The 18,835-nt window shown below is 40.0% G+C and overlaps 1 protein-coding gene across 4 annotated transcripts in view; it reads right to left on the bottom strand.

Moving 5' to 3' along the window:
- RXFP1 (relaxin/insulin like family peptide receptor 1) overlaps positions 1-18,298 on the bottom strand; it is a 135,861-nt gene extending 117,563 nt beyond the window's left edge. For 2 of the 4 annotated variants that reach the window (XM_019521704.1, XM_019521707.1), the window contains exon 1: positions 17,927-18,297. In XM_019521704.1, coding sequence (XP_019377249.1) covers positions 17,927-17,975 — 49 coding nt within the window. In that variant the 5' untranslated portion in view covers positions 17,976-18,297. Of the gene's footprint in view, positions 1-17,926 lie in introns of all 4 variants that reach the window. The other 2 variants (XM_019521705.1, XM_019521708.1) reach the window with 2 other exon arrangements.
- Positions 18,299-18,835: the final 537 nt, after the last annotated feature.

Genomic DNA, 18,835 nt, shown 5'->3' with positions numbered 1-18,835 from the left:
ATCCCTCACTTTGCTAGCATCCCATCCTGACTTACCTCAGATGCGTGGCCATTTTTAACTTGATCTGACCTTCCCCTAACTTCCCTGAATGTCTGTACCCAGCCCTTAGAGTAATATCCTAAAGATGCTTCACGTGTGGATTCTATTGTTGTCTTCCCTTTTTTGTGAGCTAGAGGACCAATAAGTTAACAATTGCTTGTCACTTTATGAAGAAAATAAATATAGATCAAAATAGGAAATGCAAAATAATAGGGCTGATTAGGGAGAATTACAAGCAATGAAATCAATCAAGATAGTATGATTCACCAGCTGTTACTGGTTAGTCACATCCATTTTAATTGTGCCTTTAGGATCATTTTAAGGCCCGCCAAAATGGCAGGGGAAAGCCATCTTTAAATTCTTCTAGCTTTACCAAATAAAATCCCTCTGGCACTAGGCTGCCTGGCCTTTGTCTGGCTGTGCCCCTCTGGTACCAGGCCCTTGGCCCCTGTCTGCTATGCCTTGCACTCACTGCCTGTGACAAGCTTGTTAACTACTCAAGCCTTAAGCCTGCTCCAAGCAGGGCTCATGGCAATTGCACGCCTCCAGTGGGCACTAATAGAACCTCTGTACCTCCCCTTACAGCCCCATCCCAAACCTCTGGTTCAAACAGCAACATAAACATAAGCCCCTGGGCTATAACATAACAACAACAATGGAGGCAACACTCTGCTCCTTTAAAAAGACAAACTTCTACCCTAGTATAGCACACCTCCTAGCCCTGAATGGGCTCCTGGAGCTGTCTTATTCTTGTAGGCAGTAAAACAGACCACCAAATGTCTCTGGGTATCTTTCCCATGCAGAAGCCCCTTCCCCAGGCAATGGCCAGAGACACAACTCCTATTAGTCCCAGCTTTGGGCTTATATGCTCCCAGGGCCCTGTTTCCCTCTGGTCAGCTGACTGCCTGCAGATGCTGGCTAATTATCGCATTAGCCTGTTGCTCAGAGGACCAGCAGCTGTGGTGCCCTGCCTAGCTTGCAGGGCTCCCTGACTGGGCTTCTACTCTTACAGGAGCAGGCACATATTAGTGCCCTGCAACAAATAAATCCATGCTGGCTGCTCACGATCAGCCTTTCCTCCTCCAGGTGCTTATGGACTGACTTCTTTATAACTTTTTCCAATATCTTCCCAGGTATAGAAGTCATATTGATCAATTTATAATTTCTTGTGCCCCCTCTTCTACCTTTTTAAAATACGGGCACTATGCTGGCTCTTTTCCAGTCATCTGGAACCTTGCTCATCTCCCACAACACTGTCAATATTATTGCCAATGGCTCCAAGATCTCTTCTGCCAGTTCCTGCAGTACCCTGAGAAGGTTATCAGACCATCAGATGATATTTCCATAAAAAGCATTACTTAAAAATTTATGTCGATGAAAATGGAAATGATGATTTCTGCAGCCAAACTGGGAACAGAAAAAAGTACTAAAATAAATAAAAAAAATGAATTATTTGGTGCAAATTATTCGGGTATCTTTACGATTTCATCTATGTAACTGAGACCAACTAGTGGCTTGGATATTCAACAGTTCTGTCCCATACTTTAAAATATGTTGTACTAACATATATTAGCAGCATAAGGCACATTTAGGTTTTATGTTTGTTCCAAATAATAAACTTGCTGTAAATTACTTAATAAACTATAATTTGTATTTTGCATGTTTGATTACTTAACTAATCAGCAATTTTGTTAAGCAATGTACCTACTTAACTAATGGGCACATCATTTAGAGATAGTAAAGTTCATTAAATGGTCTTTGCAAATTTGAACATGTAATATGGAGCTAAAAACAAGTTCTGGATGTATTTGTTTTAATGACTGCATTGTAGCACAGTAACAAATATATATGTAATGCCTGATTAGATATAATCAACAAAACAGCCCTTGATCCTGAATTTGCTTATCTATTTTGCAGTCATCTAATCTGGTTGAATTGGAGTGATTTCTGATGCATAGCAGCATAAGTGGGACCTGTGTGTCTCCCAATCCAAGCATTTATTAGCAGCTACCCCATATACATAGGTTATTCATTGAAATAATTGTGTATTTTTTATTGTGTGAAATAGCATATTTACATACCTTCCAGTGTTAATGACACTAATACAACTATTTCTTATTATGAACAGGTTATAAAAGAACTGGAAAATAATCCACGAAAAAATGGATTTACAGCTAAACATACTTATGCCAGTGGCTTCTCAGATGGAAAGTCTTTAGTACTTAACTCTTAAGCCATTGCATTTCCTGAGTACAGGAAAACTTACATACATTGTACTAGAAATGTGCAAAGGGGCTAATCTCTTCAAAGCCTTGACAAATTGCTTGTATTTAATAAACTTTTTTCTCAACAATTGCTGACATAAAAATATCATTAATTTAATTTTTCATCCACTATTTTTTGGCCAATACAAAAAGAAAAGCCAAGGTTAAGATACAGTACCAAGTAAAACTTCCATATCATTTCTCTGTATTTCTATTTCTCTATCTTTGCTACGTTTTAACTTTTTGATAATATCATGTAATTTGGTGAGACAAGTTGTGGTAAAATTTTTCTGTTGAAATGCTTTTTTTAATGAAAGATTTTGGGACTCAATGGAAGTTATTCACCCAAATTAAATAATATTCAATTTCTATTAGTCAGAAAATATATCACAACCTTTTTGTTCACTTAACCTGACAATTATTTGAAAATTTTGGGCAAAATAAGTTATTTGTGCTGAAAATATTTTGCAGCATTTGTGAATACTTTCTTTAAAAGTTCTAGGTATGCTAAACAGAAGTGCTGATTTGAAAATTATAATTATATTCAGGCATTAGTCATCTGATGTTGGTTGTGGTCACTTTTTATTCTTGCTATATGGAAAGGTCTGAAGCAATTGACTCCAGTGCTTTCTGTTACAGTTAGTAATGAGCAGGACTGTCCAGCTGTGAGTAGCCAGAAGCCACAGATTCCCTAGTCACATGCTCATGGGCCACATGCTAGGTTGCATGGCTCCTCCCATGCCACACCACATGGACCCCTTTTGCCACATGCAGGGTGATCCCTGCTGCACCGCATTGGCACCTCTGCATCTTGCAAGGTCCCCAGGTTTGCCCAAGTCCTCTAGCCTTCAGTTCCTTCAGTCCTACAAGTTACATTGTCCTTAGCAATGGTGGCAAGCAGAAGAAACTAGAGGACAGAGGAGGAGCCCAGAGACTCTGGTGTCGTCAGCAGGACAGCAATGGGGAGAGAAGTGCATAGACTGAGAACCAGGGGGTTGCAGCTAAGCCCTCTGTGGGGCAGATACCACCCAAAAGCCACCAGTTGGACAGCCCTGCTGCAGAGTATTTAGGTGCTGAGGAGTGGTCATAGAAAGCTCATAAGGGAGAAATGACATCCAGGCTTGCTAGGAATGTGATAGAACCTAACTGAATGCACGCTTTTACTCTTTTTAATTAAGAGAGTAAAATGTACAAATCTGAGACACATGCATGAAATAAATATGCTTCATCTTGTACAAGACAATAGAAACACTTCATAGGTCATTTATACAGTGTGTCACCCTAAAGTACTTTCTGATTCCTCCTAAGAAACCCAATGCCTTAGAGATTGATTTAGGCACTCTTCTTACATAGGAAATCTAAGTTATTCATCAAGAGACAGAAACCACAAGACTTAGCAGCCAAACATACAGCGTGAATGATGAATTTTGAAGATGAGTAACTGAAGAAGCACTTCATGAATAAAATATAATGGTAAGTTCTTAATTGCCAAAAAACACAGATATCAAACAAATTCATAATTATGAAGTTTTTTTGGTGAACAGAAACAACCAAACATTGGTCATGTATACTTCCCCATAGAGGTAGCCAATATTGGCAATGTCAGAGTAAAAAAATATTAGATGAAGTTTGCAATAAAACAGTTTTTTCTACATTACCTGGACTTGCATGTTTATCCATAGTAGTAACATCTAGCAGTGAATGACTATTTAGTTTAGTCTTTCATATATATATATATATTGATCTCCTTGTTCTATTCCGAATTATCCTGCTGCTTTCAATTGAACAAGAAAGGAAACAGCATTTTCAAGGTGTCACAGCCTTGACGGTTTATTAAAGAACAAAAATATGCAGCACTCTCTTCTCAAAATATTCAAAGAAATGAATAGCATAGCTTGAAAAGAAACTAACTCCCTGCATGTTCTTTGACAGTCAGCATATTTCCAAATAAAAGGTCCTTTTATACTTTGATTTATTGCTGCTTTAGCAGTGAGAGTGTGCACTGGATTATTGTTGTTGTTGTTGTTCAGTAAGTGATTTTATAAATGATTCTGCTAACATTGCAGTGGATAGATATAGTCATTAAGGATAATAAAAAGAGTTGCTATTAGCATCATTTCTAGCTACAAATAGGTTATTAACATTTAAATATAAGCACTACATGATTTATTAAAAAATATACGTTGGAACCTAGAACAGGGGAAAAAAAGTTCATGCTTTTGGCAACACCGTTAGATATGGACCAGCGGAAGTGCTGGGAAGAACTGGAGGGTTGTGCATTTACTAGAATGACTCACCTTTATGGGCAAAACTTGTGACCATTATACACCCTGCTGTGATGGTGGCAACTATACCAGGAGAGGCATTCACCTTTGAAACAATGCAGAAGATCATAGCAAGCTGCACCAGAAAAAGCCATTTTAATGATTCAGTAGCCCTTGCAGGAACAGCACTGGTACAGATCATTGAACTCGCAACTCATTACATTCACAGCTCTCAACTTTGCCCTTCACCTTCTTCCTTGTCTAGCTCCTCCTCCTTTCTAGGTTGGTATTAAGGTTTGGACCTTTCTCAATAGCCATGCAGGTACTGTAAGTCACACTTAGAATTACTGATCTCATGTTGTATAATACTACAATGTTCTTCTCTTCAGAATCCCATAATACTTATTAATTTATTTGCTCTACTACTACAAAGTTTTTATATTTTGGAACTGTCAGCCTCCTGACTTTTCTTCTAGAACTACAGTCTCAAAGCCTGTAATACTGAGTAAATTTGTATTCATTTGAGCTTGTCAGATTTTGTTACAGAAGTAGGTAATACTTGCACATACTTCAAACTCACTGGCATCCCGTTCTTTGGTTTCATAGTTCTCTTTTTCACGTTCACTAGAAGTTCCTGCAATATTTCTTACTTTCCCTTTTAATTTCTGGCATGAACAAATTTGTTAGAAGCTTACTTTGCAAATGTATGAAAAGACTTAAAGGACTATTTCTGCATCAGCACATACTCCTCCAGATGTATGTTCATAAGTATAGGCACTCTGTTTTTATATTTCTTTGTAAGAGTACCTTAATTTTGCAAAATGGTTGCTTTAATGAATATATGACCCCATACCTTGTGGGCTGAAATCCTTTGCACTGCTTTTGTCTTCATATTTATTAAAAACAAATGTGGCTCATGTCCTATGTTTACCCTTGTGTTATCCCTTTGTATTTTAGTATGTATTTGTAAAATTAGACACTTCATTTTTTCATGGCTCGGTAATATTCTGATTTAAAAAGCACAAGACTTTGAAAAGGTCCAGCATATACCCATTAACTTTTGCAAGCCAAGTTTGTATCTCACATAAACATTACTTTGTTATGAGCTATACCACAGATACTATAGTATCTAATTAATTCTATGGGACACTGGCTCTATACCACTGAAAGATTCCCATTATCTTTGTACATCTGCTTTACAGTCTAAAACTTGTCAGAGGTTTTACCCCTATAACTTCACTGAGACTGCAAACTTGTTGGGGCAGGAATGATCTTTTCATGCTGTGTTTTATACAGCACCTCATACAATGGTGTCTTTGTTCATGACCACAGCAACAAAGCCCCAGAATGCACTACAGTTGGCCCGAATCCAAAATGGAAATTTTGCAATCTTTCGTCCATGGAAGGAGGGCTAGGTTCAACTTGTAACAAAAACCAAAAGCATCACCAAACTTTAAATAGTTAGATCATTTCTTTTGATTTAAAAGTCTGCCCCATGAAACAGAATTTCTAACAGGAATTTTATAAAACCTATTTTGGTCTCACTTATATCAATTCTATACCTTTGTTTTCAATTACCTGTTATATAGGCCTGGGGTAGTAAGGGTGTGGGAAAAATTAGATTCAAGTGAAAACTAAAGGACAGCCTTCATAACTATGGCATTATATTTTCAAAATGTTGAAAAAATGTACATGATATGCCTTTCCTTCTGCTGCGCATTAAACCTAGTCAATGAAACACAGCACCATTAGTGTACTGAACATAAATTAATGCATTGGAAACACTTATTGATTGATCCTGAAGAATGCAAAGATTTCCACCAATTTGGGAGACCATTCAATGGCTGAGTAGGAAAGTGAGGGAGACAAACGGAAACTCAGAACCCATAAGTGGGGGAAAGAATCTGTAAATTATTGGAACAAATCCATCCATCTATGGCTTTGGCATAGGCTTTATTATACACATTATCATGAAAAATATATAAACGTAATACTATTTTATGCAGAGTGTATTTCTTCATAAATTTGTTTTTAAATGGAGAAAACAGTTGTGTCTGAAAAAAACGTGACTGAACCCGCTGAAACAACTTTGTAGGGGGTTATATTTTGAAGCTGTTGTTGAAGAAAAAAAAAGCACAGTTGTTTTAAGCATTGCAGACTTACTTTGACAAAGACATAAATGAGGGATGATCATGAAACTGAAGAAGCTTATTATAACTGAAAAGAATAAAAAAGCATGGTGTTATGGAAAGAATAACCCTGATTCTGGTTATAAGACAGATGAACGTTGTGGTCAGTAGTTTGTCACAATAAAAGGTACAATTTTACAGCTCACGAGAGGAAGATAATGAATAGTTCATATCTATACCTGTATCTATAGATATAGGTATATATGTAGAGATAAAAGTTGTTAGGAGTGAGTTTTGTATAAGAGTTTGTACAAAGTAAAAATCCAGCACCCTGTCCGCCCCCCCAAAAAGTTTAAGATAACAAACAGATGCAATGAAGTTGCATAAACCAACCCCAAACCAAAAACCTATAATTGGTCAAGGCCACTACTAAAAACATTGGGGCTGGCATAACTACATTCTAAATGAGAAATAAAAGCCATTAACTGATTAACCAGTGTTAAAATTGCCAGATATGCTAATTGGTTAATTTTTATAAACTAAGCTTGCTAACTCTTCTCATTTACGTTGGGGAGGTGTATATAAACAAAATATAACAAGAGAATGGATATGGTATAAAAGAAACAAACTGAGAACATGAATGTAATACGGTACTTTCCCACATACCCCCAAATAAGAAACACTTCTTGTTTTTGGAGGGCAGAATATACAAAAATGATTTTTCCAGAGTCATGGCCTATAACTGGCTTTTTCATGGAGAGGCTGTGTTGCAAACTGTTGTTACAGTTCAGAGCATCTGTAAAAGTTTTAACACTGGACTCCACCCCTCCTGCTTGCTTGCTGAGAGAGAAGCTGGAAGCCATTTGCAACACAGCATCTTCATGCTTGTATTCCAGAAAAGAAGATCAGCCTCCCCACTTAAGACATCAACCCAATTTAAGAGGGCTGATTTTGGGGAAAAGGGTTCATGGGAGTAAATACAGTATGAAACCCCAGATCATGCTCATCTCCTTTAGGGTGTAGTAACAAACAAATGATCTCAGCTCTCACTAGGCTTAAAAAAATTCCTTTAAACAAAAAGGACTATCTGTAAGTGCTAGCATACTTTTTGATTAATATAGCTGAAAATAATCATTTAAAGTTACTGTGCCCCTGGTTTACCTGTAAAATAAAACCACCATGGTACCTGATGTTGTAAATCAACAAGATTATTTCTGAAATAGTCCAGTGGATTAGGGTCCTTTAATTTTGTTTGAAACGTATTTAAAAAAGAAGAGAGAAGGTGATCAGTGAGTCATAGTGGGAAGGGAACAACACTGGAGTAAGGAGACACGGAGTCTAATCCTGCCTCTATTATGTCAATTCAGGCAGGTAACTAGACCTTGCTATGACTGATTCCCCACTTACCCTCTGTCTTGCCTGTTTTCAGCATAAGCCGTACAAGGCAGGGACTTTCAGAACAATGATTAGTGCAGTGGGATCCTGATTTAGACTGAGTTCAAGCTGCTGTTCTAATATGCTCTGCTGACACGAAGTAATAAAAGTGACTAAGGATAGATAACATCAGAAAATATAACCTCCAGCTGAGAATACCGAAATCTTTAATGTTAAGTACTTTGAGAGTCTTTACATAAAATGTTAAAAAAACATTAATTAGATTGCAAATTCAAACATGTAAAAGCTAGTCCCCCAGAGCCCCACCCCCAGACAAACAACTCCCCCATGGACCAACCCTTACCCCCATGATCTTCGTGCCTCTCCCCCCACCCTGACTTACTTTAATCAGGCTCCCAGCACTGGTAAACACTGGTTAAACCAGCACCCAGGCTGTTTGGTGGGTTTGGGTGGGGTTTGGTGGGTTCAGGGGACTAGCTGGTCTCTGGGGGCTATTGTCTGTCTGGAGGTGGGGAGAGGGTTCAGAGGGGGGGATAAAAATAGCGCAGTGGTGGGGGAGGGGGTAGGAAAATAAGAGTCCCAGAGCTGGGGCGAACAGCTGGGCTTTCTCAGCCCGGGGACTGTGCTCTGAACATGTACAGATGTTTAGTAGGAGTGGTCTAACTATGCCTTATCTAACAGTGCACCTCTTGGGTGAACTAAAGTTGGATCAGGCCAGCCATTTTTTGACCCAGTCTACCCTTTGGGGAACATTGGTACATTTCAGCACTTGATTCGACCTAACTAGGGATCTAAGTATAAGGTCCAGATGTGGGACAACTGAATTAGATTGGGTGCCCATATTTTACTTGATCTAACCTTCTGAATTTCTGTATGCACCTTAGGAGATTACAAACATCACAACAATAATGAAAAAAAGTGGAAGAGATTTCCAGGGAATTAGAGGCTGCTTAACTTGCCACCATCCTGGATAAAACAACAGAATAGTTAATTAATAACACTGTAAGAGGCTAAAATGCAATTCATTTTGTGCAACATTGTTTATGGAAGGTAAGTCCTGTTGAACAAACCTATTATCTTTTTTGTTTTTAAACAACAGGATTACAGTTATGGTTAATAAAATCTACTGTGTTGATAAAATATACTTGGATTTCTTTCAAAAGCAATTGACATAATATTTTAGTATCAATAAGATTTTGGATTTAAATACTTGAACTACATTGAGTTAAAAGGACATACATTAGATAGATTAAAAAGCTGGCTCATGGACACATCTCAAAAATATCAGTAGATGGAGCTATTCCCAGCAGAGTTTTCCAGGCACAGTTTTTTGGTCCTCTGCTATCTGTCTTAGATTTGTGCTCTAGGTAATGAAATAGACTATTTGCTGGTAAAAATTACAGATGACAAAGATTGGGAAGGCAGAAAATACTGAAGACCATTACTGTATACAGAGTGATCTGGATTCCTTTGTTAAACAGTCACGATTTAAAAAGTTATGTTTTAATACATGTAAAAGGAAGTTCAAAGGAGGAAAATAAAAAATGACTTGGGAGCTGGAAAATGAGTCTTTGAAAAGGGCGGAGTTCAACTTATGCTATCAAAAGAAAAGGCTAAGGCTATGGACAGGCATTATATTGTAGCACTATATACACCTTTGTAGCTCTGCAAAAAAGTGAGTGCACAATTGGTCAAGTTATTTCTAGCACTGCAAAGTCCTGCGAAATAACAGCACTTTCAAGAGAAATGCCTCAGTTTTCTAGCACGATGTGTAATGCCTATACAGTTACATGTAGTGCTATGTGCACCCCCAGGATCCCACAGTCCTCTGCTTACTCTTCCCTGATCCAAGAGAGGGGAGGGAGACTGTCAGTGAGCCCTGCTGAGACCTTCCTGCTGCAACTTTCCTAGCTGCAGTGTTTGTGCCCCTGCCAAGTTCCCCTGATTAGCTAATTGGCAAAACTGGGCAAGGCTGCTTGGCACAGCTCCTGAAGGAATTGCCACCGATGTTTTAAGAACCCTGGCTCTTGCAGGGGCTTTTAAAACAGCAGCAAAATGATGGTGGCAATTCCTTCAGGGGCAACTCTGTTACAGTTGTAGCCACAGCAGCTGCATGGCTCCTTGGCACTACTGGGTTGGAGGGGTGAGGAAAGCAGGCAGTGGAGACTGTCTTTGGCAGCTGGGTTGCTGCTTTTCAGCAGCTGCCAGCTCATCATTGACAGTCTGCCCCTTTCTCCAGCTGGGGGGTGGATGGGCTACTAGTGATCAGGCTCCCATGGGGAGCAGCCCCCTGCTATCCACTAGCTGGAAAGATCACCTTTGAAGTGAATTTGTAGCTCTCCAGCCAGGGGACTTGAATGCTGCTTGTACACCTCTATAGTGCTATATTTTGTGGTTGTACAAAGGGCTGAGGCACTTTGCAGCACTATAAACAAACACCTAACCCTGCGCTGAGAAGTGCCTATACATATGTGTGTGTGTCTGTGTGCACACAATGCTTGGATGTATCTAGAGGCTGGTAGTTCATGTTGCACAAATTCAATCTTAAAATAAAATGTAATTTCTTGACAGTCAGGGTGATCAAATATTGGAAGACCTGACTACTGGAGATGGAGGATTCGTGGATGCTTGGAGCTTTAAGGCAAGGTTGAATATCTTTATTATATTTGAATACCCTTCATTGAGAAATTCCTTGGCTCACATGAGATCCAAGTTCATTTTATTCCTCTATGTGCTATGAACAGAATGAAATCTTTTGCTTTGCCCTCAACATACTCGTAACACTTACAGCTACAGGTTTCCCTTGATTTATGTGGTACGAGCACTCCTGGAGAACGGCGCATAAATCAAATTCACATAAAGCGAACCCACTTTACAATGCAGTGAATAGGGATAAGTTCCCATGGTGGTGAGGGAGGGAAGGAAGGAGTGAGGCTGGGACTAGGGAAGAGGTGCCACTCCGGGGACTGCAAAAGGCAGCAAAGCAGAGAGAACAGAGCAGCACTCACCCCAGCCCTGGTTGCAGCGGCACCAGGACCGGCTGGCGCCAGCTGCCTGCAGGCACTGGGCTGCACCGTGCTCCACCTGTCCCCATTCACCTCTGCTCCTGGGCTGTGCCGTGCTCTGTTGCAGGCAGTTGGTGTTGGCTGCTCCCGGGGCCGCTGCAGCCAGGGCTGGAGTGAGTGGGGCCATGGTCCTTTCCCCTCACAGAATTACCTGCTTGGGTGGGAGGGCATCTATGCTGATCCCCTATAACATTTATGTGTACGAACATATATTTACCTCACAAATAACAAATTATGGGTCTAAATATGCTTATCACAAAGGGGTGAATTCACATATAAAGAACCTGCATAAATCGAGGGAAACCTGTATGTATATAGATAATGATTATAGTCAAACGTCATGGTTCTTGGTTAGTTACATGCCTATGGGGGTTAGAAGGTAATTTTGTTTCGGTTTCATAGTGCTTTCTTCCCTCTGATGTAGAGTTGGACTAGGGTGGGCCAGAGTGCAGCCCCTTTCTTCTTGTCTATCTCCCTTCTTCCCCAGCCAATTAGCCCTTCCAATCCAACTCATCATCTCCATATACCCTATCCAACTCTTGCCACCTCTGTCCAATCTCTCTCTTCTCTCAGTTCTTTGTTTTAGTCACCCCCTCTTCCAAACTAGCTCCTTATCCATTCTCAGTTTTCCCTTCAGTCCCTTCTGCAGTTCGGTGTCATAGCCTTGCTCCACACTAGTTGCTGGTAATCAGCCTTCTGTCCCCTAATTTCTCACCAGTCTCAATATTTGTCACTGGCTTCTGCTCCTATCTGCTTTCCTCTCATAGGTTCCCAGCCTCTTTCCCAGCCTGGCTTTCATTCCCAATCAATCACAGCCTTCTCCGTAGCCTCTCTCTTTTTTCCAGTCCTATTCTTTCCTCCTTACCTAGCTAAGCCTCTTCTCCAGTCCTCTTCCCTAACCACTTCCAGTCCACTTTTTCTCCCCACATCTTCAATGCCAGTCTCACCAGGCCACCCTACTGTGTTCCTTTCCTTCCTGTCTCACTCTGGGTTTGGTCCTCTGCATTCAAGTTTAATACCGGTCTTCTCCATGGTGGTGCCCAGTCACAGTTAGTGTTGCTGTTGGCTAGTCATTGACAGCATAGGAGAGACAGGGTCTCCACTTTCACTTAGTGTCTTGTGCCATCTATATCTAAAACAGCTGAGAGAGCCATTGAAGGGAAACTCTTGGTTTAATCCTGTCTGGCTGGTACAATATATTTGGTTGCAGAGGAGGAGGAGGAGGGATTTTTACCTTTAAGAGCTTTATCCCTTCAGGCATAGAAGGCCAATGTGTTGTTAAGCAGAAATATTTGGGACTGCGTTAGTGATAACTAGGATCTCCTTCAAGTGCCTTCGGTCCACATTATTACTGAGTATCATAAGCACTAGGAGCTATATGAGGGGATGATATGTGCTCATTCATTCTGGTATGTGTGGAATCTCATCTGTTCCAGAGCCAACAGAGGTTCATACACATTCAATGAGGACAGAATTGGTAGACTGATTGCAGAAGCCAAAGAAGCCTCTATTTAACATGTATGAACTGCAGGGTTTTTCTTGAAGGCTTAAAAACTAACCAAAATTGGGGATTTTCATAGAGATGGCAAAAAGCCCACCCTATACACAAGTGCTGCTTCTTGCCAAAAGTCAAACTCCTGATTCAAAAGTTGAGGTCCAAGACTGTTGGAATTTCCTAATATGGGGAAAATTATACAAGTCCTAGGCCTCAATTTCTGAAAAAGATTGAACTGATCTGACTTAGAGTTTCCAAACAAACAAACAAACCCAAAAAACGAACCTTGCACCAGAGGCAGATACACAGAGTGGAAGATTCAAGCCATGATGGTTAAAGTTCTGCATGTCTTAATCTGTCACTTCCATCTGGATAATTGATGCAAATTATCAATTTTAAATAATTACAACACAAAGATGGCTTTCATCCCTGCTTTTAGACTTGAATTAAAGAAGAAGGAAACTGCTTAAGTGAAGGCCAGAAGCTACCCAATAATATTCTATGCAGCAATTTGTCAGCTTGCCCAAAGGAGATAAATGGGAAAGTGGAAATATTTATAGATTCAGAAGCAGCCTTCTATTTGTTACAAATCAACTAAAGCAGGAGAATAACACTGGCACAGTTTATGAACTTTACTTCTCCAGATGATTTGGGATGGCTTTCTTGCTAGAGTTGCATATTAGGCTATTTGAATAAATATGTTTGGCATAAAAACCTGTCCTTGAAAACAACTGTTGTAAGTGTATGAGGCATACAAAGTAGCTGACAAATTTCAGGCAGTCTTGAATAATTTTTTCTTTTTGTAGGAGTAAAGGCTTATGTTATATTGAAGGGAAAAAGGAAAAATGAGATGGCGGAGGAGGAGATCTAAGGAGAGATGTGGCCTTAAGTTAGACAATAGGACGGTTTTTGTAAGAGAAGGTATACAAAAAGAACTAGAGTTAATGCAGAAAACACATGGCATAAGCAATTATCTATGTAGATCTTGTAACTCTTTTCCATCATTGTTTTGAAATCATTTTAATGTCATGATCCCTTCTACTTCTATAGTTCATAATATTAAATTAATAGTGTAAATTTGTATAATTAAATAGTCAGAATATCATGAAAGGGAGCAGAAGTCTTTCCTGGAACTCTTGTTAAAATAAATTAATTTGAAGGTATGTCTACAGTGAGGACACTAACTCAAGTAGACCTATCCACACTAGCTTTAACTGGGCTAGCAAAACATTTACACTGCTACCAATACCCAAGTTAGCTCATTTGAAGAGGGGTTCTTTTTTACATTTCCAAACAACAAAGCTCTCTGAGCAAAAATCCAAGATTAGATGCAATTGTGCCAGCAAATAAGTCCTTTTGTTAGTATAGATCAGGTGTTTTCAACCTTTTTTAACAAGTGTACCCCTTCTTTCTCAAAGTTCCAGCTCATGTACCCCTTTATATTTTTTTTGTGTTTTTAAGGGATGGGGCTGATTGAGGCCCCTGCGGTGAGGGAGAGAGTGGGGCTAGGGCTGGACAGCCGGGGCAAAGTGCAGGATGGAGCCAGGGGTGTAGGGAGGGGGGTGGTTCCTGCTGGTGCATGCACCCTGGGAGGGCATGGGGTCTGTAGACCCAGATCTGTGCATAGAGTGGGGCGGGCTGTCACTGTCAGCTGGGGCTGATGCTAGGTTGTTCCCAGCTGGTGCTGGGTCAGGCTGCACTCAGAGGAGACAGTGGTTGACGGTGGTTATGGCAAATCATGGAGTGGCTGCAGCCTCCCTCCCAGTGCCACTGCTGCTGCCCACCCCAAGCACAGCCTACCCCAGCCCCCACCAGAAAGACCCCAGTTCAGCCCCACAGTGGCAGCCACCCCACCCCACACAGATCTGGGGGCACATGCCCCCCATGCCCTCATGGGTTGTGCATAGGTGTGGGAGCCACCCCCACTCCCTGTGCTCCCTGGATGAGCCACAGCTCCGTCCTGCACCCTGCCCTGCCCCAGCTGAACAGCATTTAGCCCAGCCCCTGCCCCACTCCCTCCCTCACTGTGACGGCCTTGCTCGAGGCCACAAGTGGCTTGTGTGGGAGGTGTGTGTGGGAGGGTGGTAGCTCCTGCTGCTGCACGCACCCTGGAAGGGCATGGGGGGCATGTGTCCCTGGATCTCTGTGGGGCAGGGTGGAATGTCGCTGTGGCCTGGGGCCAATGCTGGGCTCTTCCTAGTGGGAGCTGGGCTGGGCTGGGCTGCACTTGGGGTGGGTGGTGGTAGTACTGGGAGGGGGCTATGGGTAGGGGCTGTGGTGAATTCGGGGGGGCCCCTCCCATAGTCCCACTGCCACCCGGCCCCAAGTACAGCCTGGACCAGTCCCCTGCTGGGAAGAGCCCGGTGCAGCCCTGTCCCTGGCCCCAGCCCCAGCTCCACTCCCTCCCCTACTGCTGGGGCATCGATCTGCCTCCCCCACTGGCCCGTTTCCTCACAACACACTTACCAGCCAGACCCAACTACTCTCCTGGCCACCTGCATGCTGTGCTGCAGCTGCAGCTACATGCATACATATGGCATTTATCGGCCATATTAGGTTGGCAAACCCCTTAGGACCTTTTTAAGTACCCCTAGGGGTACATGCATCCCCAGTTGACAACCACGGGTATAGAATATTTTGCTTGGGAAAGTGTTTTAAACAATCCCAGCACAGAAAATAAACCCCCCAAATTCTTGCCAGTATAAATTCACATCCACAAGGGAAAGACTGATAGTATATCTTTTCTAGTATAGCTATGCTGATGTGAAAACCTTTAGGAAGGATTTAAAATCAGAGAATTAGCTTCAAAGTGTGTGTGTATGTATCCCTGTCTGTCTGACGGATAACAATTTGGATAGGCCAAACAATAATAATTTTAGCATTGGGAGAAATCTTAAAATGGGAGTGGGATAGGAAAACTGTACCTGAACTTACTCTTACTTTCCAATAATAGATAACAAGTTAGTTTCCAAGCAGCATTAAAATGGCATAAATCATGCTTATTTAAATACTAAATAGCTGAGCATGTCTTGCCTAGACTAATATCATGTGACTGAAATTTGCAAGCCTGTAAATGTGAAGCGACAATTTAGGTATTTAAAATTCTGGAAGACCTTGAGAAAGTAACTAAACAAAAGTGTTTTTAACAAAGAGCTGAATGCTAAAGGAGGTTAGGAGAAATTTTACTAAGTGGGGAATGAATTCTTGGGTGAAACAGAGTACTGAAGATAGGCTTTGCAACTGAGTATTCAGAAAGAAATGAGTTAAAAATGCAGATATCTGGAGAGGGAAAACATGACAGAAGATAAACACTATATAGGTGGATTAATACATATAGACATATGGTTTTCCTGTAAATGTTTCTAGGCTACACGTGGTAAGCTAATAAGCACCTCAGGTAAATTGCCACTATAATTAAAGTACTAGAAGACCAGCAATCACATCAGTGTCCTGATTTATACTCCCATTTTGCAGTAAGGCTTCAATTTTTCAGCTTACATTTAAATACATTAGAACTCTTGTTCTGCATAGGATTGATGTCAGCTATTATAGATGTGTTTTATGTTAATGTTTGAATTTTCTTCCTGTTGTTTTGAGCTTAAGAACAATTATGTGGAAGGTCCAACCCCAACCCACAGGAATTTTTTTTTTATTTTTATTTCTCCTGCTTTTTTTTTTCATTTGTTACTTTTAAAAGTAACTACACAAATTAATACTGTACTAAAGATAAAACACACTGCTTACAGGCCACTACAGATCAAATTACATGTGATTATTTTCCATTTAATTCTAAAAATTAGTATCACACAACAGTACTACATTTTTTTGCATCCTCAAATGTTACAAGCTATGGAGTTCATCTAAAACACTCTGGAGGAGTTTTACCAAGACTGAGGGCTTTGGATCAGGCCATAAAGATCCATGAAGTATATTACACAAGAGTCTGAAGTGGAGCTCAGTTCTTTTATGCTCAAAACTTCCCCTGAAGTAAGCTATCAAACTGAAGAATACAGGGTCTTGTTAACCATTGAGTAGAATGTCACACCTACATAATTCCAGGAAAGATTGATCTAAATAGAGCCACATGAAGAGTAAGGTAATGCTCAATGTAAGTGAGGATGGGAGAACTTAGCCCTATCTGATCCGGATGAACTGTCCTTTGGTACGCCAACCATTTTTATAAATCATTTTGTTTGTATAATATCTGGATTTAGGTTTCAGGAGCTGTACATTTCAACAGGAGTTCCAATTTTATACAAGAAAAGCCTGTACTATGAAATAGAGAAACTTAAAAAGAAAATTCGGTGTCTTGCTTAATAACTGGAAAAAGACTGCAGTCCAAATTATATAGTAAAGTACACAAATTATTACTGCTGTCAGTATTACAATCCAAATACAATGGGTTTTTTTGTTATTATAACATGATTCATATACCCTTTTAATTTATGAAGCAGATTTTTCTCTCCAGGAAAACTTTATTTTTCTATTTCTAAAGAAATGGAAATGACCATCCTACAGGACTTGTAACTCTTTGGAAACAGTTTTACCTAAGTGGAATGCAGTACTTTAAAACAGAATTTTAAAACTGAATGAAAAAACAGCCACTAAGACTCTGTCAAAGATCAGAGAAGATCAGTTGAAACCAAACACAACACTCACCACTGTAAAATGATTAACATTTCATGGGCAACCAATGTAATATAAAAAATCTCCATTTTATAAAGGAGGCTGTTTATAATATTGAATAATGAGTGAGGGTCCTTAGTAAGTGAAAAAGTTGTCTTTTGAGCAATAACAAAAATGTTCCATGCTAACAATATAGTTTCACTATAAATTAGTGAACTGAAGGCATCTAAAATGTAGATCATCAGTACTTTTGAAATGTTTCAATATTATAAAAGTCTCCATTAAAAATGTACAGGAAGTACAGATGTACCACCTGAAGCCTTCATTTCAAACGCAACCCCTTTCTCCAATATTTAAAGAATGCTTTTTTTTCCTTTAAAAAAAATATCAACCCACCTAATTAGTGATAATGACTACCATATCCACGAGTACAAAAAACAGATCAAATTCTAGCCTTCTTTACAACTAGCTTGAGTAACAATAAAACTACAATATTTTAATATACAAAGAATTGACATAAGTTGTCAGAAAAGGTTGTGAAGCAAAATGATGACATTAAATGCATTCTTGTTTTAAAACCCTGTTATTGAAGCTTATATATCTATTCTGCAATGTAGTAAATCATATAGAAAATGTTAGGTGTACTTACAATTTGTTCCAATAATCAAGACTATGTAGAAGCAGTAGCCAGAAGTCATATCTGCCGCACAGGAACTGAATTAAGAGTCAATGAATGCTGTTTTCTAAATTGCACAAACTATAGTGGTGGTTGCAAGTTCTGTGCCTGACAACCTTCAGCAGACTGGAAAGCAAGCTTCCTCCCCTATCCCTGCTTCCTCACTTACTCTCCTATAGCCTTGCTTGTGCTCTCTGTCTCTCTGATACACACACATACACACATCATCCAAAGCAGGGATAGGGGGAAAAGTTTCAGAGAACATACAGTCTCTTCTTGTTTACTCTCAAGGCTCCTGTTTCTGTGTCCTGTGGCAGACTAAAACTGGGGTGTGTGCATTGACACATGTCTGCCCTGATCTGTCAGCCGCTACCCAGAATAATGAGAACTCTAGAGAATTATTATTGATACACTCAGGATTTTTTTTTAAACCTGTTACTGGAGAATTGTCTCATTGAAATAAATATCTGAAAAACTAAACATTTGTTGCAGCTTGAACAACGATTAGAGGGTTTTTTCTGGTAAGAAGCAAGTAAAATGTATAAACACAATTTCTTTGTAGGAAGTCAGTGATTAGCTAAAGCATAGGAATCTGCAGAACAGAAATTATTTCCTATAGCAGCACATAATTCACTAAAAGGAATTTTTTGTATGTTAAGCACTATTCTGTTATGTTGATTGGTGCTGGACTAAATGATCTGGAACAGTGGTGAAAAGGGTCCTAGTCAGAAACATTTATTACAGAGGAATTAACATTTCCACAGCTACTAGCATATCTTTTCCTGTTACAGTAATTGATTTCTTTTCTTCTCCTTATTTTCCTTTTGTTTTGTCACTGCCTGTAACCATATCTACTACTTGAATCTCAAATCTCTTTGGCCT

The sequence above is a fragment of the Gavialis gangeticus genome, unplaced genomic scaffold, assembly GCF_001723915.1.
Source record: "Gavialis gangeticus isolate Ggan-Ray unplaced genomic scaffold, GavGan_comp1, whole genome shotgun sequence".
In the NCBI taxonomy this organism is placed as follows: Eukaryota; Metazoa; Chordata; order Crocodylia; family Gavialidae; genus Gavialis; species Gavialis gangeticus.
The sequence above is the reverse complement of the archived record's forward strand: the minus strand, read 5'-3'. Positions and strand labels throughout refer to the sequence as shown.